This window comes from Perissodus microlepis, chromosome 11 (genome assembly GCF_051167445.1).
Source record: "Perissodus microlepis isolate ML-2025 ecotype Zambia chromosome 11, ASM5116744v1, whole genome shotgun sequence".
Taxonomy (NCBI): Eukaryota; Metazoa; Chordata; class Actinopteri; order Cichliformes; family Cichlidae; genus Perissodus; species Perissodus microlepis.
The window spans coordinates 36,239,192-36,263,724 of NC_140471.1; the positions used below are offsets into that span (position 1 = coordinate 36,239,192).

Here is a 24,533-nt window from a genome sequence, read left to right on the forward strand (position 1 = left end):
TGGCGGAAACGGGCTTCCATACAAACCCGACTTTCAGGCGAAGTTTACTTTCATTTACACAAAAACGCTGAACACGGATTCATTTTTAAAATATGAACTTTATTAACAAAAATCAGCCCTCAGACTTTTCTCGTAATCAAAGCTTTTGTTTAAAAAACCGTCTTGATTAAACCCACATCACTAAAACTTCCCAGCGTCCAGGAAATGATTCGCTCCTGTTTGTGACATAAATAAAATTTCACACCAGAACCCGTCAGGTTATCAAAATAAATTAAAGATCGAAACATGATTTCCCCCGCTGATTGATCTGTGATTGGTGCTGTACCGTCACACCGCAGACGCTCCCACAGAGGACGCAAAATACAACGTCGACCTCGTGTAGAGAAGCGAGCCCAATAGTGGTCACCGCCGTCTAAACTAAAACAGAACAGGAAGAGGCCACGGAGACGCCCCGAAGTCTGATTTCATCCTAAATGACGGGGCAGGAAGAAGTGGCTCGGACCACGGCGCAGAGAGAGAGAGGCTCTAGCTGAACGGCCGCGGCCGGTCGACACAGGTCCAGACCGCTAACCCCGCCCCTTGAGGCCAGGCGCCTCCTCCAGTGCCTGACCGGAGTCTCGTCCCCGTCCGAGGATCTCAGAAAGAAAGTCTTTGAGGTTCAAAGAAGTCAGTGCCATCAGGACAGAGATGCTCCATCACCTCCACCCTCCTCTTCATCCTCCATACACCAGAGTCCGTCAGCCTGGACAGCGAGGGGGGCGGGGTCATACTTCGTGGAAGAAGTCAGAGGGGGGGCTCTTCTCCACCCCCCTCCACCTCTCCACCTTCTTGATGACCTCAGACACGGCGCAGACGGAGGAGGTGAGGGACACGAGGAAGACGAGGTCTGCAGAAAGACAAAGAGAAGGAAACGGTCACACAGCTGTGCGCACATCTGTGTGCTGGGGGGGAGGGGGGGGGGCATGCAAAGTCCTCGAAAACTAGAAAAAAATATTCAAATTTAACTCGAGCAAAAAAAAAAAAAAAAAAAAAAAAAACACAAAATGAGAAAATTATTTTTCATTTCGTGCTTTGTTCAAAAAGTAAAATAAAAACAGGAAGGAGCTCCTGCAGGAGGACACGCGAGGACACACCGAAGACGCTGAGACTCTCCGTCTGGAAGACGCTCTGCAGAGGAGGGAAGTAGATGACGAGCAGCTGCCCCATGATGGAGGCCAGGACGGCGAAACAGAACGTGCGGTTGCTGCACAGCCCCATCTCGTGGACCATCCGGGTCTGAGGAGCAGAGACGGGCACAGCTGAGGTCACATGCTCTTTAATCCGACGGCGAGGTCATGTCAGGTTAAACGTGCGCGCTCACCTGCGATCTGGAGCTCAGAGCGTTGAACATGTCGAAGAAGACGAAGCAGGTGAAGGTCATGGTGGTGTCTCGAGGAGTGATCACGTTGTCCTGCAACTGCAAATAAAATACAGAGAGCGAGTCAGCTGGAGACGTCACAGCAGCAGACAACGATGGTGATGCTGATCGCGCTCCGAGGTCAGCGCCCGGTGACGTCAGCATCAGGAAAACCTGAGGTCAGAAACGGCCACCCACCTCTCTCCAGAAGACGAAGAGCGTCCCGCAGACGATGATGAACGCCGACACGAGCACTTTGACGATCAGGCTGCGGGTGATGATGCTGTCTCCGACGTTGCGAGGAGGCTTCCTGATGATGTCGCGGTCCACAGGCTCCACCCCCAAACTAACAAGAGAACACACACACACAAACATTGCGATCGTGGCTCAAGAGTTGGGAGTTCGTCTCGTAATCGGAAGGTTGCCGGTTCGAGCCCCGGCTCGGACAGTCTCGGTCGTTGTGTCCGTGGGCAACACGCTCCACCTGCCGCCTAGTGGTGATGGCCAGAGGGGCCGATGGCGCGATATGGCAGCCTCGCCTCTGTCAGTCTGCCCCAGGAGGAGGGGTCGGCACAGACGTGTGAAAAATATAATGCGTCTAATCACATCAAACATCTGGAATATTCACATTCTGCTTAATGAGCAGGTGTGCGTGCAGGTGTGCACACAGCAGGGGGCGCTGCAGACTTCCACCACCACAAACCAAACATGTCGTCAGCTTTCATTTCAGAGCTCGACCAGCTGCCTGAAGTATCACAGATAAATATTAGTCTCTTCTAAAATATCCGTGTCAACTGAGGTCAAAGGTGAACCAGCGAAACGTTCAGTCGCTCACCTCTGAGCCGGCGGTCCGTCCATGATGATGTTGATCCACAGGATCTGCATGGCGTTCAGCGGGTTGGGGAAGTTCATCAGCGTCGCCAAGGAGATGAGGGTGAGTGCCGCAATGCTCCTGGTGACCAGCAGGGGGAGACGGAGGGCTCAAAAACTGAATCCAGAGACAGAAGTGTGACCGACGGCGGTTTGTACTCACGTGCTCAGCTGGAAGCGAACAAAGTTTTTGATGTTGTTGTAAATTCCTTTTCCCTCCTCGATGGCCGACCTGCAGACAGGAAACAGACGCCGACCTTTGAACCACAAACGCTCCAATCACAACTTAATGACAGGAACAAACTGTTTCACTAAATCTTTGAGCCTTTTGGACGAAGCTCAGCAACATCAGGACTTTCATGTGTTCACAGATTTGATCGTGACGTCAGACTCGGACCCTCGCCGACGCTGATCGCCTCCTGTGAACTACTTCCTGCGCGAGGGATAAACCGTAACTAATCATAGCAACGTCGTCCTGATGGAAATGAGTTGCTATGGTTACAGTCAGTGTTATGTGTGTTACTCCACACAAAGACAAGGACAGCGAGTCTAGGCTCGTTGCCGTGGCGTCAGACTCACATGATGGTCTGGAAGTCGTCGTCCACCAGGATCATGTCGGCCGCCTCCTTGCAGACGTCGGTGCCCGTCTGGCCCATCGCAACACCGATGTCAGCGGCCTTCAGAGCCACGGCGTCATTCACCCCGTCACCTGTCATGGCCACCACGGCGCCGTTGTTCTGCAGGGACTGAAGAGAGGGGCGGGGCTTTAACAACGCTTTGTTCTAGAAAGCTGCTCGTGCCTCAAATCGATCACGTTTATTTAACTTTTCCTGCTTCATGAACTGGACTTCCTGTCTGCTCACCTTGACGATCTTCAGCTTGTGTCGCGGGCTGGCGCGATAAAACACGGAAATCTGTGGACAGAGGGCGGATCCAGGAACGCCGTCAGTGACAGCAGCACCGCTCTGAAACATGACTTGCTGTGTGTGTGCGTGTGTGTGCGTGTGTGTGCATGTGTGTGCATGTGTGTGCGCGCTCACTCTGGAGATGATCTGCGACAGCTGCTGCAGGTCCAGCTGATCCACCTCCTCCCCAGACAAACTCTGCCCCCCTTTAGAGAAGAGGCCGATGCGACTGGCTGCAGACACACAAACATCCACTGACTGCTCTGTACGTTCATGTAACACCACTGTGAACCACAAGGTGGCGCAGTGACTCCCACTCGACCCATCGCAGCATTATTCAAACTCGAGTGGGTTCAGCCAGAGGTCATGTCAGCAAGCGTGTGCTGGCTGGTGAAACGCTGCCACCTTGTGGTGAACGTTTTCCCCACTGACTGACTGCTGATTACCAGCTCAGGGTTTGTTCTCTCTCTTTAATAAGTGAATGATGATCCTGCTCTTCTTCTGGCCGTTTCACAATAAAAGCCCTATTAATAAACAGGGACTTTTAATCTGGAATTCAGAGAGCAGAGTTTAATCATCAGCCTGATCATTGTAACTAAATAATGTCTGTGTTTTTCTTTTCATTTTTCTCTTCTGTTGTTCAGATGGAGGAGCTGAGGACAAATCCTCCCGATGGAGGCGTTTTTAATCAGGAAGCTCGAGGACTGGGAACTTAAAGCAGAGGTCAAAGCCCCGATCAGCTGTGATGTAAAACAGGAAACACATCCCACCACAGAAAAACACTAAGGATTTGTTCTGTTGTTTAACTTTATACATTTGCGTAAGCGTGTGTGAATCAGCTGACCTATAGACATGGCCGTCTCCTGGGAGTCTCCGGTGATCATCTTGATGGTGACTCCGGAGCTGATGAGCGTGCCCACGGCCTCTTTGACCCCTGACCTTGGAGGGTCGATGATGCCCACCAAACCCAGGAAGGTCAGCTTCCCCATCTCAGAGCCCGACGCGAACGCCAGCACTGAAACACACAAACACACAGTGAGTGTGTTTTTAGGGCATCCCCAGCTCCGCCTGTAGGTGTCGCTCTCACCTCTGAGCCCGCCTGAGCCCATGTAGCTGATCTGCTGCTGGTACAGCTCCACCTGCTGGTGGTTCAGGGGGAGCGCGCTGCCTCTGCTGTTGTAGGAGCTGCAGAAGCGAATCACCTGCTCGTACGCGCCCTTCATGAAGTAAACTCCAGCTTTGTCCTGGAGACGGCAGCAGGAAGAGCAAAGACACGTCAGAGATGCTGATGATGCAGAACGAAATATTAAACTTTGACTTTTAGGATTTCAGCTTTAATGCTGCAGTTCAGTTTCTCCCTTGGTGACAAATCCACAGGAAACACTTGTGAGAGAAACCTGAGGAATGTTTGAGTCTTCGTCCATGAACGCTCACATCCGAGTCGCAGTAACTCGGCGTCAGCTCGCTACCTGCTGCAAACACGGTCCAGAGTGTAGCAAAACCCATTTTCAGTTAGTATGTTTAATTATTTTATTTTTAAATATTTACTTTTTTCAACCCTTTAAAGCCGGTCAGAGCAGCACGCTCTGTTTTGCGTAACTATTTTTAAATCCCTGTAGAACCGCAACCGCGTAAGCTAGCGCAATTATTTTTTTTGCATATGAAACCGGAGGAGTTGTACTTACATCTTATGCCATCAGCTTGTCCTCGGTCACAGTTTCCTTCCACATACAGCTTTGCAAAAACTGCATAAAAAGCACTTGCAGCAACAAAAACATAATATTCCAGAAACACGCTTTGCCGATCCGATCAGCTGTTTGTAACACTTCCTACGACCATCAGCGCGAACTATCGCATGTCCGCCATGACCTGCCCGAAACCGGAAGTGACGTCATTTTGCGGAAATGTAGTTTTTTACCATCAGGGCCTCATGAGCCTATACTGGTGTTTTTAAAAGTTATGTTTGACTTTCTGACTTCCTGTGTCGTTTCTGGGATGCTGAGGACTCAGACTGCACTGCTGGAAATAGTTTATTTTGATGCACATGCTGCTTTTTTGCAAATTTGCATGTTAATATTTATTTTCGTTTTTCCTGCAGTATATAAAAATTGGTGTATTTCAAAAATAAAACTATGAAGACACTCAAAACAAATTTCCTGTGGTGGGAAACTATTTTGTGCAACTTTTTTGTATTTACAGTTTTGAGGGATAAACCTCTTAAATTTCTCTAACTAGAAATATATGTTAAAAAACAAAAACAATTTTACATTTGTTTGTAGTTTATTGCACTTTTTTGTAATTTATGTAATTACTATGCACTTAATGCAGACATATTATTACAATTTAGGCTATAATGGTTGTATTGATGTATATCAACTTGAAATGCTCCCAAAAATGGCTCCACAGCATGTAAAAATATAATATAAGCTCTGGCAGACTTGGTTCTATGGTCGGTCTTAAAGGGTTAAGACCATTGTTGGTTTTAATCTAGCTTAAACCAAACCGCTCCGCTGGATTTAGCTAGGAGCTGGCGAGCTGATTAGAGAGCCGATCAGAATCCAAGTCTGTGATTGGCTGGTCTTGTTGCACATTTGTAACGCTGTACAGAGATGTTGAGAGCAGGTCTGCAGACGTCTGTGAGCACACAGAGCGCCTGTTACTGTGTGTGTGGATATTAGCAAACAGAGTTTTCTTCGCTCAAAGTAATTTTCTCCTCAAAATGCAACTTTTGTACTTGCAGCAGTGATTTCTGTGGGCTCAGGATACAGCCACAACAGTAACGCCATGACAAACATCTAACGACCTGCTGGAACATCACAGAACACGTATGAACAACGACTCCGGCCGTGTTTCCGCTGCCGACGTCCTTTAATGACATCGGAGCATCAGAGCGAGGATACAGGGTTAATGTGAGCAGCTCTTCATCACAGACCTGCTGCGTGCGGTGAACGCAGCGCACGGCCATCCACTTCTTCTCCGAGGTGAACGGATGCTCCTCCACCCGCACGTACTCGTGCTGCAGACCCTCCAGCCCCACCTGCAGGACACGGAGAGGAGCACAGCTCATCACACAAACACCTCATCGCTCATATTCATGTTTTTATCGAGCTCATCTGGTTCTATCTTCAGCTCAGGTTCTCCAGCTCCTGCTACTTTTAACTGTTTGTACGCTTCAAACAGTCAGAGGGGAAAAGGGGGAGGAGCTAAAACAGCTGGTTTCAGTCCAGTGTGAGACAAAGAAGGATCGTTTCAAACTGTGATTCACGCAAAGCTGTTTTCCTACTGTCAGAATAAAAAATGAGCCCAACTGGTCTGATTTCAAGACTTTGACGACCTGCTCAGAGCGTGGCGCTCCGGGTTTTACCTTCATGGCGAGGGCGATGAGCGCTCCCTCTGTGGGCCGTCCCAGCAGGTTGTGATTCCTGATGATGGAGTCGTTGCACACACAGCCGACCTGTCAGCACACACACGCTCAGTAAACCAGAGTTCAGTGTGCCGGGAAGATCTGAGCTGACACACAAACGACCTCACCTCCACAATTTTGCTGATGGACTGACACGAGAAGCCGTGGATCACCTCTCCGTTCAGCAGAACTTCCCCCTGCCCGTTATAGCCGACGCCGGTGACCTGCAAGACAACACCGAGGGTAAGATAACAAAGACCTGTGACCTCGAGACACTGGAGGCAGGACCAGACGGTCAGCGTGCGCTTTCGTGGACTTTCCTGTGAACGGTGGAGCCAACGTGTCGATGTCGCTCTGCTGAAGCCGGGCGGTTCGCCCAGAGCAGGACTTCAGTGTTTGCTTCAGTCACAGACACACACAGCGTGACAGAGCCTTCGCCCTCATAAAGTATCACTCAAACACAGCTTCAGCCCCCTGACAGGTGAGGCCAGTGACCCTGCAGGCCTTCAGCACCTTCCCATGACCTCTGACCTCCCTGCAGTGAGCAGAACCTGCCCTGACCCAGTTCTCCCAGTATGCCAGCTGGGATTTCCTCATGGATTAACTGGGTCAGTGAGCCCTCTGCAGACTCTGCATTACAGCTGCGATCAGGCTTCAGAAGAAGCCGCTGCAAACCGACGAGGAGGAAGAGGGCTCGGCTTTCAAAATAAGAGCATCAGCCTTATAACAAGTTACAGTGATTGCTTTGTTCATGTGATCGTAAACTTGGCTTGTTGGGTTGAGACTCACGTGATCTCCTCTCCTCCTTTTTGACCTTTTAGAAGGTGAAAATCAGCCGTTTGGGTCAAACTGGGACATTTGCACTGATGCCGTTTCATGTTCACCGTCTCTCAGATTAAAATAACAGACACCTATGAAAAATAGGAACCTGGTGTAGATTTAGGAGGCCGGCAGCTTCAGTACAACTCGTCGACTGTCTGAGGAGCTGCAGACGCCTCCATCAGGTCGGCTGTGGGCGAGTCTGACAGCTCTGGGTGCACGCCAGGGCCCCAACACTTTACCAACATCTACAGTCTCATTTAATCTGCAGTCTCACCGATACTCCAGGTTCCTGCAGCGCCACCCAGAGGACGCCCTGGGGACGCGTTTCTAAGCCCCCTCAAAGTCCACAGACTACTCGGGGAAATTCCCAAACACCCTTAAATATCCCGGACAGGATAACGACGCGTCCACTGATCCGAGACCAGCAAACTGATCGACTCCACTCAGCCCATAAACTCCGAGCGAGCAGACGGAAACTGGAGCCTGAACTCGAGTCCTCTGCAGAACACGAGCTTCACCCTGATCACGCGATCAACCACCCGCCAGCACCAACATGAACCCCAGCTGTGTTTGGTAGCCTGATGATTTAAAAGCTGACCCTGTGATCACGCTGTGGAGGTTTCAAAGTGTGAGAGGAAACGGCGTGGGAGTCTGACCTCAGCGTGCTGTCCGTCTGACGTGAACAGCTGAGTGACCGTCATCTCGTTCTTGGTCAGCGTTCCCGTTTTGTCCGAGCAGATCACATTACAGCAGCCTGACGGGGAAAACGGCACAAACGTCACCACCGTGCAGCTCACAGAAGCTCGGGCTACTCTGTGCATGACCGTATCCGTCGCATCACGACGTACCCAGAGTTTCCACGATGGGAAGTTTCTTGATGATCGCTCTTTTCTTCACCATCCGCATCACGCCGAGCGCCAGCGTCACCGTCACCACGATGGGTAAGCCCTCTGGGATGGCAGCCACAGCCAGACTGAAGGAGGAGAGGAGGAGACAGTCAGACTTGTTTTACGATTTACATCCTCACTGAAAAAACGCAGACAAACCCAGAAAACATTTGAGTTTCCGTTTGCTTTCTGTGTTCACGGTCAGCTCCCCAACTTCCAGGAGCTCCCTCTAACAGGCGTAACAGGAATCACCTGTAACGTGCTCCCGTCCCACAGCGCTAACTTTCCTCTCGCTTATAAAGCGACTCTCCTCATGCTAACGTCGCTAACAGCAGACCGTGTGATCTCATTTATATGGAGGCTGCTCCACCTGTCGCACTGAGACCGAGCTCGCTGCTTCAGGTGTTTCACGGCTCTGTGCACCAAATCACACTGAAGGCAGAGACGCTCGCGTCCTTGTCTGTGGGTGGAGTTCACTCTCCTGGTCGCATCATGAAACCAGCGTCACAAACCTGCTGCTATCACATCGCTGCACTCAGCTATAACCTGATAAACACAGAAGAGGAAGCAGCCGCCTCGGTTCAACCGATAACCAAACAGAAGCATCACTCAGGGTCACCTGACACCGATGGTGAACATGTCCAGGATCCTCTTGCCCTGCAGCCAGCCCACCAGCATGATGACGCCTGAAACACATCAGAGACAGACTGAGCGCGGCGTGCAGACGCCATGGCGATGGAGAGCAGGACGCAGCAGCGGGGCAGCTCGCCGCACACACGGCCCCTTACCCACGGCGTCTCCTCGTAATCGCACGATCATCATAAACTCACCGATGATGCAGAAGGAATAAAGCGACAGCTGCTTCCCCAGCAGGTCCATGCTCTTCTGCAGAGGAGTTTTAGGAGCCTGACAAAGCAAACAGGAAACAGATGTTTTCATGAACACTGCACCTCTGGCTGGAACTCCGTGACATTTGTATTGAATTATATTCAGATTTCGTGTGGGAGACCTCACCTCCTCTGCCTGCATCATCTTGAACACCTCCCCGAACTCAGAGTTCTCTCCGGTTCCAATGACGATGCCCTGAAGAACAGCAGAACACCTTTCAGCATCGTTGAAACATCAGCTCCAAAAGCTTCAATAGCAACAGCTGCAGTTCCTCTGGTGTCCTGCTGAGGCAGCAGCGAGCCAGCCTGATACAGACCGCTGTCCTCTTTACATTGCATTCATGCTTATGTTTGCATTATTAGGGGCGGGGCCAATTTGACAGGTAGATGGCGACACGGGTGGCCGCAGCTGCTGGCTTCACCTAAGCTGGACCTCTGGACCGTGTTTGTGATGTCGGAGCCTTTTTAGTGACATCATGTGACCAATAACATGCCTGCTGTGAGGTCACTGAAGTCTGAGCTGTGAGAAATTCGAGGGTTTTGATTGGATGTTAGTGATTAGCAGGTATCTGTGTCAGCTCTCCACGGTGCAGTTCCCTCTGCAGTTATATGTGTGTGTGCTGTATTTGTGCTCACACTCTGTAACGTCGGTCGCTGCTGTGCTAACGGGACCCTCCCACCCGAGGGATTAAGAAAGTCTCATCTAATCTAATCTCTAATCAATCTGCCGGCAGCCACTAAGAGGATGGTTACAGTTTTCTACAACCACGGCGGCGTCCTACACGCCGTCTGTCACCACTGAACCATCGCTATGAAGAAGGAGGACACGTCATCACTTCCTCACACCGTCTGCAGCCAGAATCTCAGCGCACACTTATTTCCTGTAACTTCACCGTCTGTGGAGCAGAAGAAGAAGAGTGAGCCGCTACCTTGGCTTTGCCGCAGCGCACCAGCGTCCCCATGAAGGCGATGTTGCTGCGGGAGGCGATGTCTCCGTTGGTGGATGCCGGCTGGTGGGCGGTGGACTTGGCGCAGGGCGTGGTCTCCCCCGTCAGACTGGACTCATCCACTGACAGGTCTGTCGCCTGCGAGGGTGGAGGAGACAGATTTAACTCCAACCAGGAGGGATACTCTGACCTTTAACCTCTAACCCTGCTCACTAAAGCCACCATTAACCCCACCCCCACCTCAGAGCAGGCGGCCATCTTTGCACGACTGCAGCTGCTCTTAATGAAGGTTCACACGTTTCCCAGCGTGACGCGCCGTTCACTGCTGAGACAACCCCAACCCTACACCCGCCTACGCCCACCTACACCAGCCTACGCCTGCCTACACCTGCCTCAGGGATACCTGTGGGTAAAATTCGACGGGGGAATAAAAAGCGTCCTGTGCGTCTGCATTAACTCGCTGATGCTGCTCAGAGCTCGTTTAACTGACCGCTGTCTCTGGGGTTTGTTGCACGTGGTGAAGATGCCGGACGAGTACCGCGGCGACCTTCTCTTTGTTCTGATGTCAGTCTCACCTGCAGCGAAGCAGGGAGCTGCTCGATAATCAGAAACTCCCCGTGGACTTCCTGTTGGACAGGGGGCGCTCTCGAGCTCACGCCGCGGAGCGGATGAAAAACCTGAAGTTTGTGTGAAAGTTTTCTTCTGTGTGCAGAAGCCGCAGCAGGCCGGAGGTGGAAGCTGCTGCTCGCTTCATGCCCCAAACCAAAATGGAGGCTCGCGGTCACGCTCACCATCTAAACCTGCACCTGCAGTCTGAAAACTTCCACAAAGAAAAATCTTCACACACAAAACGTACATTTTGATTCGTGCTGGGACTCGAGAGCGCCCCCTGCTGAGGGGTTTCATTTATTTATGATTACACTGCAGGCCTGATCAGAGGGCGTTCTGCTCCCGTGTTTGCAGCAACCTGATCTCCTCTGATCGTTCACCCTGAAAGAATTTAGTTTCTTTCTTGGAAACGAGAAGCGCTCAGCTTCCAGCAGACACAGCTGTGATCTCTCCTGTCCCAGAATCCCTCGCTCCCTCACGCCCAGGCTGACAGGAACCTATCGGTGTCTTTACCTCGAAGAGACGGAGGTCAGCCGGGACCTTCTCCCCCACCGACAGGCAGACGGTGTCTCCGGGAACGAGCTCTCTGGCCAGCAGGTGCTCCAGGTTCCCCTCCCTGACGCTGAGGGGGAAGACAGCGGGGGAGAGTGTTTACAGTCACGCTCCTCCCCTCCCTGCGCGCTCTGCTGAGGAGCGTCAGGGACACAACACATTAATAATTCACTTTTTGAAAAGGTGCATTTCCATGGATGAAGTTGAAATTTCTGGAATGAGGTCGAGTGTGTGGATCCAGCTCTGTCCTCTGTCTCTCACATGCCAAACGTTAGCCACGACCGAACTGTAAACCCTGCTGAAGAGTGGATCATCGGGGGAAACCGTGCCGCTCAGCTCGCCTCGGGAATCTCTCGTTGCTCCGACGTCGGCGCATCGTAAAGGCATCAGATGATTTATCAGAACTTTGGCCAGGATTCAGTCTCAGCTTTCAGGGAAACTCTAAGAAGTTTCTCAGAACATCGCGAGGAGTGAAATTAATCCTGTGACCTCAGGCTGAGAAGAACAATGCTGTGTGCGTAGCTGTGTGCTGTGAGTGCTGGTCACATAGTGTGCCAACAGGGGGCGCTACACGGTGTGGATGGATGGAGCTGGGTCCAACTTTAAACTGATTCATTTATGGAGTCAAATTTCTGGATTCTTGGCTGTGAGATGACAGAGGAGCAGACTCAGTGTCATAACTGCATATTTCATTACAAACAATCACAACTAGGAGATGCGATGTTCTCCACAGACTCAACCCATGCAGGAGGACGAGGCAGGAGACCGCCGCCCACTCTCCCCGAAGGAGGTCAGGATCAAACTCACCAGTGACATTCTGGAGGGACGAGCTTCCCCAACTCCTCCAAAGATTTCTCTGAGCGATACTCCTGCACACAAGATAACAGCTCAGCTTCATCACACGCACACACACACACACACACACACACACACACAGCAGTGTTGTTAAAGAGTAAAAACAGGACGTACCTGGACGAAGGCGACCGTCACTACGATGATGATGGCCTGTGGGGGGGAAACACAGACTGAACTTTGAGGTCCAACATGATTTTTTTAATTCTTCCATCGTTCACAATAAAACCCTGCAGCTGTGGAAATCCCACTGACACCGAGTCGTTCAGGGTTTATTGAAGATTTCAGAGCTCAACATCGTTCATCTTTTCCTTTCATTATAAAATATATTCCACATTTCCTTTCAAATTAAAAGCACTGTTTGTAACCTCTCACCTCTGCTGAGGATGCATTTATGTTTATTTCCTGTGAGGCGGAGCTTTGGCCTCACAGTGGCCCCGTCTGCTTTCACAGTCATATCTGAATGTGATGACATGAATAAGCTCTTCATCGTTTCTGCTTGCTCACACGCTGAGGTGGATTCAGACCAGCGGCTGACCTTCTGGCTTACGCCGCTGAAGCTCTGCGTCCGTTTGGAGGATTAAACAGAAACCTGATCAAACATCCTGAAGGGTTCCCGGATCTTTTTAATTACCCGAAGTCTGAAAGCAAACAGCCGGCCTGCGTGTGCACAGGGACTCACGTTTCTTCTTTTACGAGGGGTCAAACTGTGTGTGCGTCACTCAGACTCTCCATCTTAGAGCTCCTCTCTCTGCACATGAATCCGCCTTTGGTCTAAAACCAGAGGATATCCGGTGTTCTGACAAACCGTCCTGCCGTACGTAGCTTATGCTGTCAACAATAATTCCAGCACGCAGGACGGTTTGTCACTTTGTGTTGTGCGTGTGTGCAGAAACGACCGGTAGGATGGAACACAGCGCCAAACCTTCCTGTTCAGGTTTTACTTCACCGATGCAGATAAACTCGTACAAATCGATGACTTTAGGTAAATGAGACCCATCTTCTGTGATGGACCTGACCTGGTTGTGGCTGAACGAGAAGCGTGCAGATGTTCAAACGTGTGCAGACGGGCTGCAGAGAAGATTCTTGTTTTGAATATTTCTGTGCCTGTGGCGTTCCTCTGGAGGCCCGAGGCGGCTGCGATCCACGTCTCTGTGACGGTGCACGCTGAGCTTAAGGTGCGAGGAGACAATAACAAGCACGCACCGTGCTGACCAATCACAGAGCACCACTGCCTCACAGGACGGCTCAGTCACTGACCCCGTGACCTTTACATGTAAAACTTGCTGGATTTGAGTCACTGAGTCTAAAAATACAGAGCTGCTGTTCCACTTCGCTCTCCTGCTTCTGCCATCTGAACTTTGACCTCATTTTTGTGTCACGCAGACAAACAGCTGTCGTGTGTAACCTCGTGTGGAGGACCCGCAGGTTTCAGAGGACGCCTGAGCGCCGCTGGTTACCTACCACTGTGATGCTGATGGCGTCATCGAACTGGTGCATGATGATGCTGATGACCGCCGACGCCAGCAACAGCAGGATGAGCGGATCTTTGAACTGCAGAGAGACACAGGCTGAGGTCAGAGGTCAAGTGTCACATGATTACAGACGTTTGGAGGACGTGTTCTTTAACGTGGACGCTTTCAGCTTCGCCGAGTTTGCACATTTATTTCAGCAGCGCGGGTAAATCGAACGAGTCATGAGAGGCGGGATCAGACGAGTCGGTGCACCGCCAGACTTTCCTGTTTGTAACCGGCAGGCTGTAAACGTGCGTGGTTGTCAGGTTACTGTCGTGCAGCTGAAGGAGAGACTCTTTGGCAGTCTGAGCTCGTGTCTGGACTGTGAGGTCAGCGTGATGTCAGAGCGCCGCAGCAGCTCGGACTCGACTCGCTGCAGGGCTGGCGTTTGTTTAATGAAGGAGCGGCTCGAGCGTGTGATCGCAGGAGGAGACAGATTACAGACAATAGGTGTGTTTGTGAAGCCGTCCAATCAGCAGTCAGGAGCGATGACGAGGCTCTGACCTTCCTCACCCTCATGGCTCACATCACACGGTTCTGGTCATGTGACCCGTGACCCTCTCTTTCTGCCAGTATCAGCTGCACAACTACAGAGCTGCTGGCTCCGCCTCCTCCACCCTCACAGGGCGACCACTTGTTCAGCACTCAGGAATGTGAAGTCAAAAGGAAACGTCTGCACACGTCAGCTGATGTGGTTTACATTTTTCAGAGATCCAGAGTTTCTGCTCCTCGCTTGGACCCGAGCCGACAGCTTCCTCCTGTCCTCTCCGTCCACGCTCGCTTTCTATATTTAAGCTGGAGCTGCTGGAGCTGCTGCAGCTCCATCGTTCAGCCGCTCGAGTGCTCCGACTGCCTGCTGCTGTTTCCCCTTCAGTTAATTTACCTGATGCTTTCAGGGCTGAAAGAGGTCATGTGCCCTCCTCAGCTGGCTCGTCCAATCAGCAGCGCCTGAACGAGGCCCCTGATCTGCTTCATAACGCCACGCTGTGGCGGTGACACGAGCTCCGAGACAGAAACGAAGCACGCTACAGGATTCAACCTCCTCCTTTGTGCAGTCACCACAAACGTGCTAGTCCTATTAAAAGGTGCGAGCAGCAATGAGGTCACGGTTACCACGGTGCCGTCCACATGAAGCGCGTTTACACCTGCGGGTCTTGACCTTACACGTGTTTCTAACACGGCTGTGAGGCGATGAACGTCTGCCGTGCAAAAATAAATCTGTCCACAGGACGTTATGTAAGAGTGCTGCAGACGTGCGCGGGTTAACGCGGCGGCGGAACAATGACAGTCGGGAACACGGCGGGCCTGCAGACGCGTTTCAGGCTCCGGATAAAAATAGCGTGCTGGGTGACTCTGCCGCTGCACGTTTGAGGGACTCGCCGTCACACAGAGAGAGAAACAGGAAATGGCCTTGAGCGAGTCTGCATGTGATGCGTGCGTTACCTGTGACAGGTACTTCCTCCACAGCGGCTCGTCCTCGCTGATGTCGAACTCGTTCCAGCCGTGGTACGCCCTCCGCCGCCTCACCTCCTCCTGGGTCAAACCCAGCTGCAGGTCGGCCTGTGGGCGTGACACGCAGCGGCGCTCAGGTTACCGTTTCAGAGACGAAGCTCGCACAGAAACAGGACGACGCGTCTCATTGGCTCAGTCTAAGTCTGAGGATTTTTAATGGCGTCACCGTCGTTCTCATGAACTGATCAGCTGAGCGCTCTCTGAGATAAACGTGATAAATGTCAGGCTGAGACGCGCTCGCCTCCTTACCTGCAGCACACATGCTACTTCATTGACGGGCAGTTCACTGGCTTTTCTGGACGTCAGTACTGGGACCATGGTCTCATCTTCACTGGAGGGTTCTCCTTCGGAAAGCTGAAACAGGAATAAGACAGAGAGACTGAGACTGCAGCAGGGTTCCTATTGAGAGCTGCTTCTCAGATCCAGGGCTGGACAACCTCCACCTGCAAGACGAGCATCAAACAGTGACGACGGCGTCTGCACCGAGGTTCTCCGTGAAACGGATCACATTCCTCCACTTTTACTCGAGGAGAGCTCTGCTTTCCACAAAGAGTCAGGGACCTCTAAGGTGGGAGCACTCGTGACTCGCACACCTGACGTCCAGCTGTGCAGGTAAGTGTCCGAGTGACGACACAGCTGTGACCTCTGGGTGAACGCTGTCATTTAACCTTTTCTGGATGACTTCAAATCCAGTTTCTCGTCAGCTGCTGTCAAAGACAATAATCCACAGAGTCACATTTCAGGACTCTCATTACTGCAGGCGTAATGCTGCTGGCAGATACCAGGAAGTAACCGGAAACCTTTCACAACCAGGGCGCCGACACCACCCACAGGGCCAGAAAGACTGCATTTGAAGCTTTACTTTTATGAACTACAAGAACGTACGGCAGCACAAAAGCTCAGAGGAAATGAGGGGAAGAGGACCAGAATGACTTCCAAAGTAAAAGCACCTCTGCACTTAATGTGGAGGGTTTATTTTTCATGAGTTTATAATCTCCCCAGGAACCTGCAGTTCCTCTGATGTCCACTAGAGACCGGCTCTATCGGGAACATCTGAACTCCGAGTCGATTCTTCATGAAATAAATGTGAGGAGGGCAGAATTTAGACTTTAATGCCACTAAAGTGAGGAAAAAACAAAGGTTTTGTTTGTGGCAGCGTCCGGCGGGATTAACGGCGGGATTAACAGCGTGACGCGCTGCAGGTTTACAGAGCAGAGAGGTAAGGAGGACAAACTGAACATCAAACAGCGAGCCTCCTCCACCATCGGTGCTTGTTGTCATGCATGAGGCTGATCACTTCCTCCCAGCAGGCTGCGGGTCTGAGGACGAAGGCTGACGCAGAGGAAGGCTGACGAAGAGGAAACCGACAGCAGGAAACAGAACAAAGGCGACAGCGGCGCCGTGGTGCAGGGCTTAAAGCAGAACAAAGAGCAGAGAGGAAGTCGATTCTCCTCCCCGTCAGCAAGAGCAGCTTTTTCAAACACCTGCACAGGTTTACAGGAAGTGCACCTCATCAAAGACTCAGTCTGAGTTAGAATTTAGAGCTACTTGAAGAACACTGTTGAGAGTCGGCCTCAGGCTGTCCCGCTCAGCTAACGCGGTGGCTAGCATTAGCTAACAGCATCCAGGCCGTGTCAAAGGTCAAAGTCCAGTTTGGGCAGATGGCTTCAGCCCGAACGTTAGCTCGTGCCACCTTAATACCACAGACACGAGAGAGCGACGAGTCTCTGATGCCTGTTCTTACACCTGAACTCGTTTATGGCCCCGCCTGAGAGACGTGACTCGGGGCAAAGTCTCAACATAAAACTGAGTGACGTGTTTCTGCTGAACCGTCCCAGGCCGGCTGTGCAATATATGTACACCTGCGCTCACCTGCCGGCTTAAAGCTTTGACCTGAGCCTGGCAGCTGCAGGCCTGTGAGGGGATAAACAGCCAGCTGTGTGCAGCTGTGTGCAGCGTGAGAACAAGTCTGTCCCACAGAGGTGAAGGAACTCCCGGCATTTCTCATCTGCTTTCAATGTTTTCACAGTCCGAGCTGCCGGGCGGCTCCGGCCGGTAAACTGCGGCTCGAGACAGTTTTCCACGCAGTGGCCGAATGCGATGAATAAACTGCACGTCAGCAGGAAGTGCAGCCAACAACACGAAGGTGTCTGCGGCTGATTAATGCTGTGACCCAAGCAGCAGACTCACAGGTGCATTTAAGACCACACGAGACCTGAAAGTGTCAGAAAAGCTGAAATCAGAGTTAAAACAGAAACAGCTGGTACGGCAAAGCTACAGCGTTACGCCCGATCGTCGCTCCTGCAGGAGAGGAAACACCCGCCCCTCAGCCTCCTCGTACATACGCTTCTGTTATCAATTTGAAATGCTACGTTGCCTCCTTCTCGAGTTATCGTGGTCACAAAGTCAGGTGTCCGCGCGCCTGCCTGCCCAGCGGGGTCACATGAACACCCCGACACAAACATCGCGCTGCAGCTGAAAGCCGACCTCAGTCTGAAGGCTGATTGGCGTCAGAGTCGAGATTATTCAGGAAAATATCGAAACCTTCATTTTATTTGAGATCAAATCACTTTTATTGTCACATCACATGTGCAGGTACACTGGTACATGTGAGTGAAATTCTTGTGTGCGAGCTTCACAAGCAAGAGGTGTGCAAAAATACAATAACACAACGAAATATAACAATGCTTGTGCCATGCAGATGGTAAATGGCCTGTATTTGTACAGCGCTTTACTTGGTCCCAAGGACCCCAAAGCACTTTACGCATCCACCCATTCACACACACATTCACACACTGGTGATGGCAGCTACATTGTAGCCACAGCCACCCTGGGGCGCACTGACAGAGGCGAGGCTGCCGGACACTGGCGCCACCGGGCCCTCTGACCACCACCAGTAGGCAACGGGTGAAGTGTCTTGCCCAAGGACACAACGACCGAGACTGTCCAAGCCGGGGCTCGAACCGGCAACCTTCTGATTACAAGGCGAACTCCCAACTCTTGAGCCCCGATCTAGAAGCTACCACTCAGCAGAAGTGCACACTGTTCTGTGAATCACCTGTGATCACCTGCCGGCCTCCTCTTCCTCCATACAGCTTCCTTCAGTCAGTCAGCTTTACCTGACACACAGGTGTGCAAAATTCCTCACAGCATCCACACAGAGCTGTCGTCTGCTTTAAAAACGTTTTGCTCTGCAGACAGAGGAGAGAGGAGCAGCGATCAGCTGAGAGGATTGTCTCTGATTAGCAGTGAGAGCAGCTTAGACGACCATCCTGCTGCCTCCTCCTCACGCTGCCCCCGCAGGATGGGAGGGTCACTGCAGTCTGACTCACTTAAACTAAACGCAGATCCTGCTGTCAGAGTATTAGCGCCAAGGTCACTGCTGATGTCACACCTGAGCAAACACAAGTAGCATCAACGCATCATGTGACCAAAGAAGTGATTCTGACGTCCCCGAAGCCCGAAAATCTTCAAACGCCTCCCACAAACAAACGCTCACTCTGATCAGAGACGAGCTGTTCAGCTGTGCTGGGTGACAGGAGTCATTACCTGTCTCACCTTTGTTGCTGCGACTCGTTTGACTGCTGATTTTACCAAATGCAAACACCAAACAAACTGAAACGCACCCGACCTCTACACCGGGCTCAGCCACGCTTCACTACCATCTGACATCATCAGCTGACATCATCAGGTCAGGTTGCCCGACAGGAGACGGCCGTCCTGCAAACAGCTGCAGTCTGACAGCATCACTCTCACAGAGACCGTGGAAGGTTTGCAGACACTTTGATGTTACCGGATGAAACGGACCCTGACAAAGTTTAACTTTGAGGACACGATCATCATATCCCCAGATTTTAATAATTTGATAACGAATCCTGTGATAATAACATGCTGTTGCTGGCTGGCGATTCCCACGTCTGTGTGAGGCTCACTGAGCCGTCAGAGTTCACACACAGCGAGCTGCGGCTGAAGTCTGATTTCATCGTCGCTCTGCAGGAGAGCCGCGAGCTAACGCAGCGAGCTGGAGACCGTGGATAACTTTCCATCAACAGCAAGAGACGAGACAAACGTCAGAGTGTCCGTAACTCATCCTCCACCAGCTCAGGCTCAGAGAAGCCTCCGAGAAACTCAAATACGTTATAGTTATGTTACATATGTTAATGCATTACAGTGAAGCGTGAGGAGCAGGAGGAGCACTGATCAGGAGCAGTGACCGAGGACAGGAAGAGGCAGACGCTTCACCTGGCCTCCAACCGCAGCGCCTCAGGAAGGTGGTGGTGTTAAAGTGAGCTGCTGCTCCATTGGCTGTTTGGTCAGTGATGCGATCGCAGTTTTTCAACTTCATCAGGGTGGAGCTCCAGCTGTAATCTAATAACTGAAGATGGGTGGAGTCGCACCATCAACCCTCAGTTTTCCCTCTCAGCTGATTTCCACACACACACACACACACACACACTTAAATGCAGACCACGGAGTGTGATTTTTCCCCGTGTGTAACCGAGCAGTATATGGGACACCGGGATCATCCCGAGGAAAAGCACAAAGACACACACGGAGCGTCACTGACATGAACACAAAGGAATAACGGGAATTTTATCCTGATTGCCTGTTTGTATGATCACTGCAGGCTGTTCACAGAACACTCGCTGAGGCTGGAGCCTCTGGTGTTCGACGTGCTAACCCTTTGTTATCCTCGGTATCAAACCTCCTCCTTGCTCTCCTTCAGTTTCACATCTTTTCTTGTTATTTCTGACATAATGTGTGTTTTGTGTGCGGAGAATATCTGAGACTTCCTGCTCTTTGTGTGGGCTCATGTTTCACAGGCCTCTCTTATCTGGTTAAAGCACCGAGCTGAACTCTGGATGACGGCCGGCTCGGTGCCAAACGGGCCGTTAGCTGCACGCCTCGCTGGCTGCTGGTGCTCATTTCACTTCCCGAAGGATCGACGGACTCCAGCGGAATATCAGCAGAGCTCCACATCTCTGCATCGCTTCCTCCAAGTTAATGACGGGCAGAAAGAGAAAGTAGGTCGGACCCGACAGCCGGCGGTGACTTTCAGACGAGGACGTGATTGAATTCATTAAAGAGAAGAAGGTCTGTCCACAGAGGAGGACGGGCGTTTATTTCTGGACCGAACTGTCCTGAAAACATTCACAGATCAGACGCGTCTCGTTTCACATCCACACGATGGAGTCTGAAACTGGACGGTAGCGCTGATCCCGACCGTATAATCAAATGCAAAGTGCAGCACAGCAGGCCCGCAATGACCAATGACCTCGGCCAGTGTCAGCCGGCGTGCTGCAGGTGAACCCTAGACCAGCCCCCCCCCCCCCCCGGGCCGTGAGAGTTGAGGCTCGGTTGTGAAATTTATGGTTGAATCATTTTTATGGTTAACTCGGTCTCCCTGGGTCTTTTCCTGCGTGTCACCTTCTTTTTCTTGGTACCAGTGCAGGTTTTTTACAGGAGTAACAAAGATTAGGGACCGCTGCCCTGACCCGCTCTACCACCTGACCCACGAACACGCTGACTTCACTTCAGTGTCACAGGAAATGATGCGAATGCTCTGACCGACTCCGGTCATGTGATTGTTGAAACATAAACGTTAATAAAATGTCTGATGTCACAGTCGCCATCAGTTAAGGTTTCTCGCCCAGCGCCACGATGGCGAACGCTCCTGGTGAATTTATCTCTTCTTGTTTAGCTGCTCGTTAGCGTCGACCTGTCAGACACCAGGATCAACCCGAGGAAAAGCACCGTGGGAAAGACGCACACGGAGCGCTGCGTCACTGACACCAACACAAAGGAATAATGGGAATTTTACCCTGACCGACTGTTTTTGTAATCACTGGAGTCCCGTTCACGGACTCTGGAGTCTGACGTGTGAACTCTTTGTTCACATGAAACCTCGTCCTCGCTCTCCTTCAGTTTCATCCCAGCAAACACACAGAGCTGCTGCTGACTCTTTGTTACAGGAAGGTTTTATTTCCACTTAGATGCTGTCGGCTGCTCTGTACTCGGGGCTTTATTTGTTATTAAAAGCATGAAGTTAAAAACGAGTTACAGACACTCGGCTCATGTTTGCAGGTGTAGATGGGCGGGGCAGCGCTATGAAGCTCTGGGCGGATGTTACCTGACACGGACCAACAACCTGCTGTTCATCAGCTGACCCCGACGCACCCAAGCTTACAGGACGCAGGCTGTGCAGGTTACCGTGGTAACCGAGGAGCAGGTACACTTAACACGACCTCAGTGTTTATGATTTCCATCCTGGACGCCGCCTCACGGCCCAGCTACCGTCTAATTATCAAGCTGCTATGGCGCCGCTGCGTCGCACTCAGCGTGTTCGAACATGGCAGAAGAACAAACAGACCTCCACCCACCTCCACCCACCACGCTGATCAATCTGAAACTGTAAATGAACCTCTGTCACAGCAGTGCCCCCACTGAGAGGCTGGCTTCAACTCCATCTGGAGCTAACACTGAAAATAAGACAACAAAGAGACGCCTGTTCACAGATGAGCCAATAAAAGCTCTCGTGAGCCGCTGAATCAAAGGCTCAGGTGGTGCTGGTGGGGTAAATGGTTGTAGGTGAAGCTATCAGTGATGGAGCTCACGCACCACTCGGTTTTCCTCCAGACTCAGCACCACGAGCACGAGCCAATCGGAGCTGAGCAAGACCTCCGAATAACCACATCACTCAGATCAGTTTACACAGCTCCGCCCTTCATCAGGGTGGAGCTCCAGCTTCAATCTAGTAACTGAAGACAGGTGGAGTCACTCCATCAACCCTCACCCTGAAACATCACAGTTTTCCCTCTCAGCTGATTAGCACACACTCACAAGTCACTGTTGATACACGCACACGCGCACACACACAGGGACACACACACACCTTCTGTGACCTCGCTGTATTGACTGCACTTTCAGCAGCAGCCACAAAATTGATTTTCCAGGATTGATAAACCCAAACGACCGGTCTGAACCGTGGCGCTGCGCCGCACTGATGAAGACCGCGCTAAACTTCACCCGAACCTGCCTCAGTCCGTCCGCACGCAGCTGGTCAGCGACACCAGAACCACAAAAAAAAAAAAAAAAAACTTACAAAACTTTTCAAAAACAGCGGTTTGAGTTAAAAATATTGAAGCTCTGAATATTATCAGTGAAGAAAAGTTACAAATCTTAAAGAGCAAATCTACGTTTTAAAATACACGAGGACAAACAGAGAGCCGTCTAAATCAGACATCACGTGACTTTTCTTTGAGAAGAAAGCAGTAAATTTACAGAGCGAGCCAATCGTGAATATTCTCAGGGAATTAAAAACATTCATGAGGAAATCAAAAAAATCTTTCAAGTATAAAATCACAAGAAAGACAAAACCTTTAACCTTTAAAGTCACAAAAAAGTGATTTGTCACATGATTTTGTCACCAGACACAAGTGGTCCAGACTTCCATCTAACCAATCACGTCAGTTATTCACACCACACGAGCTGAGGACGTTTTGCTTTCAGTTTCCTGCTGTGTGGGCGGGACGATTTTTATTATAGAACCGGTGTTGCGACCGGTTCTATAATAAAAATAGATCCTAACAAAGGAAGCGGTCACACCACCAGCTGGGTGCAGAGCATCATTCCAGTGTCCTGACGCACCAAAGCTGTGCGTGGATGTTTTAGCAGGTGTGACACAGTGCAAACGCAAATTAACACAATAACTCCAAAGAACCAAGAGAGACGGTGAAGACACGATCAGAGGGGCGGTTGTTTAATTACTTCATTATTTATTGGTGCTGTATCAGGCTAATGCGTGTATTCTCCTGCAGCCTCATAACTACAGTCACATAAACACGCTGCCATTTTTAGGCTCCATTATTTTATTTTACCTTAAATATTTTTTTCTTGACTCTGCAATATTAAATTATTATTTATAACTGTTAATAGCCTTTAACAGACATAATTATTTTTTCCTGAGGGTCTGAGAGGTTTTATTTTCTGACGTTATTAAAATATTTTACTTTATTACACATTAACTACACATGAACTCAACTGCCGCTGTCTGGGTCTCATTCCCCGCACACACACACACATTATAACCCACAGTCATCCTGTCAGGATGACATTTTCGTAAGTTTTTGATATTTCCATACTTGTTCTCTATAAATAACCCAGGTTTATGTTTTGGGATTATTATAGTTTATTGTATGTACATAGTAATTTATTGTAATGGCATTTGGTTTTATTTACCTGTATATTTATTAACAGTAAGGCCCGTGTTATTTTATTCCATCTCCGTAATAAGCCTAACCTGAATCGGCCATGGCACGCCTGTACTCTGATAACGAGCGCGGAGCTCTCGCAGTGTTAGCCTGGCTTAGCCTGCTAGCTGCCCCGCCGGTGAGCTCACGGTGTCCCGGGGACAGGGACAGCGGACCTGGCCGCTGGAAGCCTCGGACACTCACGACGAACTCAACAGCACCGACTGCCGCTGTCTGGGTCTCATTCTCCGCCATGTCAGCTCCAAGGGGCTAACTTACGTCAGATTCCCCGGTGACAGCTACAGGCTAACAGCCGCTATCAGCGCTCCTCTCCCGGAGACAAACTAAGCAAACAAACCCGACGCCGGGCTGCTGTCAGCTGCCACGGACAGTTACTGAATTCCGGAGGGTTTCATCGCGGGAACCGTGTTTGATTCATGGGCTCAGAGGTGGGTTTAATGGCATTATGAGCCGCCATCACGAAGGAAAAGTGAAAATTTGTAAAACTTACCAGCAGCTCCCGTTTCTTCTGCATCTTCCGTGAAATCCCGGAGCGGAGCGTCTTCTTCCGACAGAGGAGCGTCCACCATGCCGCACTCACGGGCCCTGCTCCGCGCTTCCGGACACCCTTTCAAAATAAGACCGGCAGCGGAAATGGGGGGGTCCTCTGACGGATCTTTCAACAACCGAGGTGTTACTGCTTTCAGTAAAAATTAAACATCAGCAGCGAAATAAAATCATAAACGCGGAGGCTGCAAACAGGCGGAGCGGGGAGGCCTAAACCACTTATTATATCAAAATAAAATATACAAATAAAAATATATCGACTAAAGCAACTACACCAGCTCCTGCACTGAAACTTAATTAATTATTATTATTAATTATAAATTAATTAATTTTTTATTCTAATGAAGCTGCGCTGCAATTTTTCAAGCATTTTCTGAATTTGCTTATTTCATAAGTATTACACCTCAGCGTGTGCCTGTTGTATACTTGTTTTTATACGGTTTTAAGTATAAAACAGGTAAGATGAGAATTGACTAATGGCGAAGCAGTGCTGTTTTTTAAGGGCAGTGTTTGAAAAAGCGCTTTTCATACCCACCTGGGCAGACAGGTTAGCCATAACGC

At 50.7% G+C, this 24,533-nt stretch overlaps 1 protein-coding gene across 3 annotated transcripts; it reads right to left on the bottom strand.

Moving 5' to 3' along the window:
• Positions 1-78: 78 nt before the first annotated feature.
• On the bottom strand, positions 79-24,029 carry atp2c1 (ATPase secretory pathway Ca2+ transporting 1). Of its 3 annotated transcripts, none has more exons than XM_084944559.1 (27): positions 23,917-24,029; positions 15,406-15,510; positions 15,088-15,204; positions 13,595-13,684; positions 12,248-12,283; positions 12,086-12,147; positions 11,240-11,348; positions 10,100-10,255; positions 9,298-9,366; positions 9,114-9,189; positions 8,903-8,969; positions 8,245-8,369; positions 8,053-8,150; positions 6,703-6,798; positions 6,536-6,625; positions 6,104-6,208; positions 4,259-4,415; positions 4,016-4,186; positions 3,307-3,404; positions 3,130-3,180; positions 2,846-3,012; positions 2,430-2,498; positions 2,232-2,348; positions 1,595-1,742; positions 1,361-1,456; positions 1,134-1,275; positions 79-886 (listed from the first exon to the last, which is right to left on the bottom strand). In XM_084944559.1, the coding sequence occupies exons 1-27, from the start codon at positions 23,938-23,940 to the stop codon at positions 765-767; spliced, it is 2,763 nt and encodes a 920-aa protein (XP_084800685.1). In that variant the 5' UTR covers positions 23,941-24,029; the 3' UTR covers positions 79-764. The 3 variants fall into 3 exon arrangements, with proteins under 3 accessions (XP_084800685.1, XP_084800683.1, XP_084800684.1); XM_084944557.1 differs by lacking the exon at positions 23,917-24,029 and adding an exon at positions 18,215-18,895; XM_084944558.1 differs by lacking the exons at positions 11,240-11,348; positions 12,086-12,147; positions 12,248-12,283; ... (2 more) ...; positions 15,406-15,510; positions 23,917-24,029 and adding an exon at positions 10,693-10,926.
• Positions 24,030-24,533: the final 504 nt, after the last annotated feature.

What these genes read in the sequence shown, in the direction of transcription:
- atp2c1 (XM_084944559.1), bottom strand. Translation starts at nt 23,940, where the DNA reads ATGCAGAAGAAACGGGAGCTGCTG. An exon ending in TTATTCCTTCTGCATCATCG is followed by an intron (nt 8,970 to 9,113) that starts GTGAGTTTATGA and finishes GATGTGTTTCAG; the next exon opens with GCGTCATCATGCTGGTGGGC. An exon ending in GGGCTCAGGCGGGCTCAGAG is followed by an intron (nt 4,187 to 4,258) that starts GTGAGAGCGACA and finishes TGTGTGTTTCAG; the next exon opens with TGCTGGCGTTCGCGTCGGGC.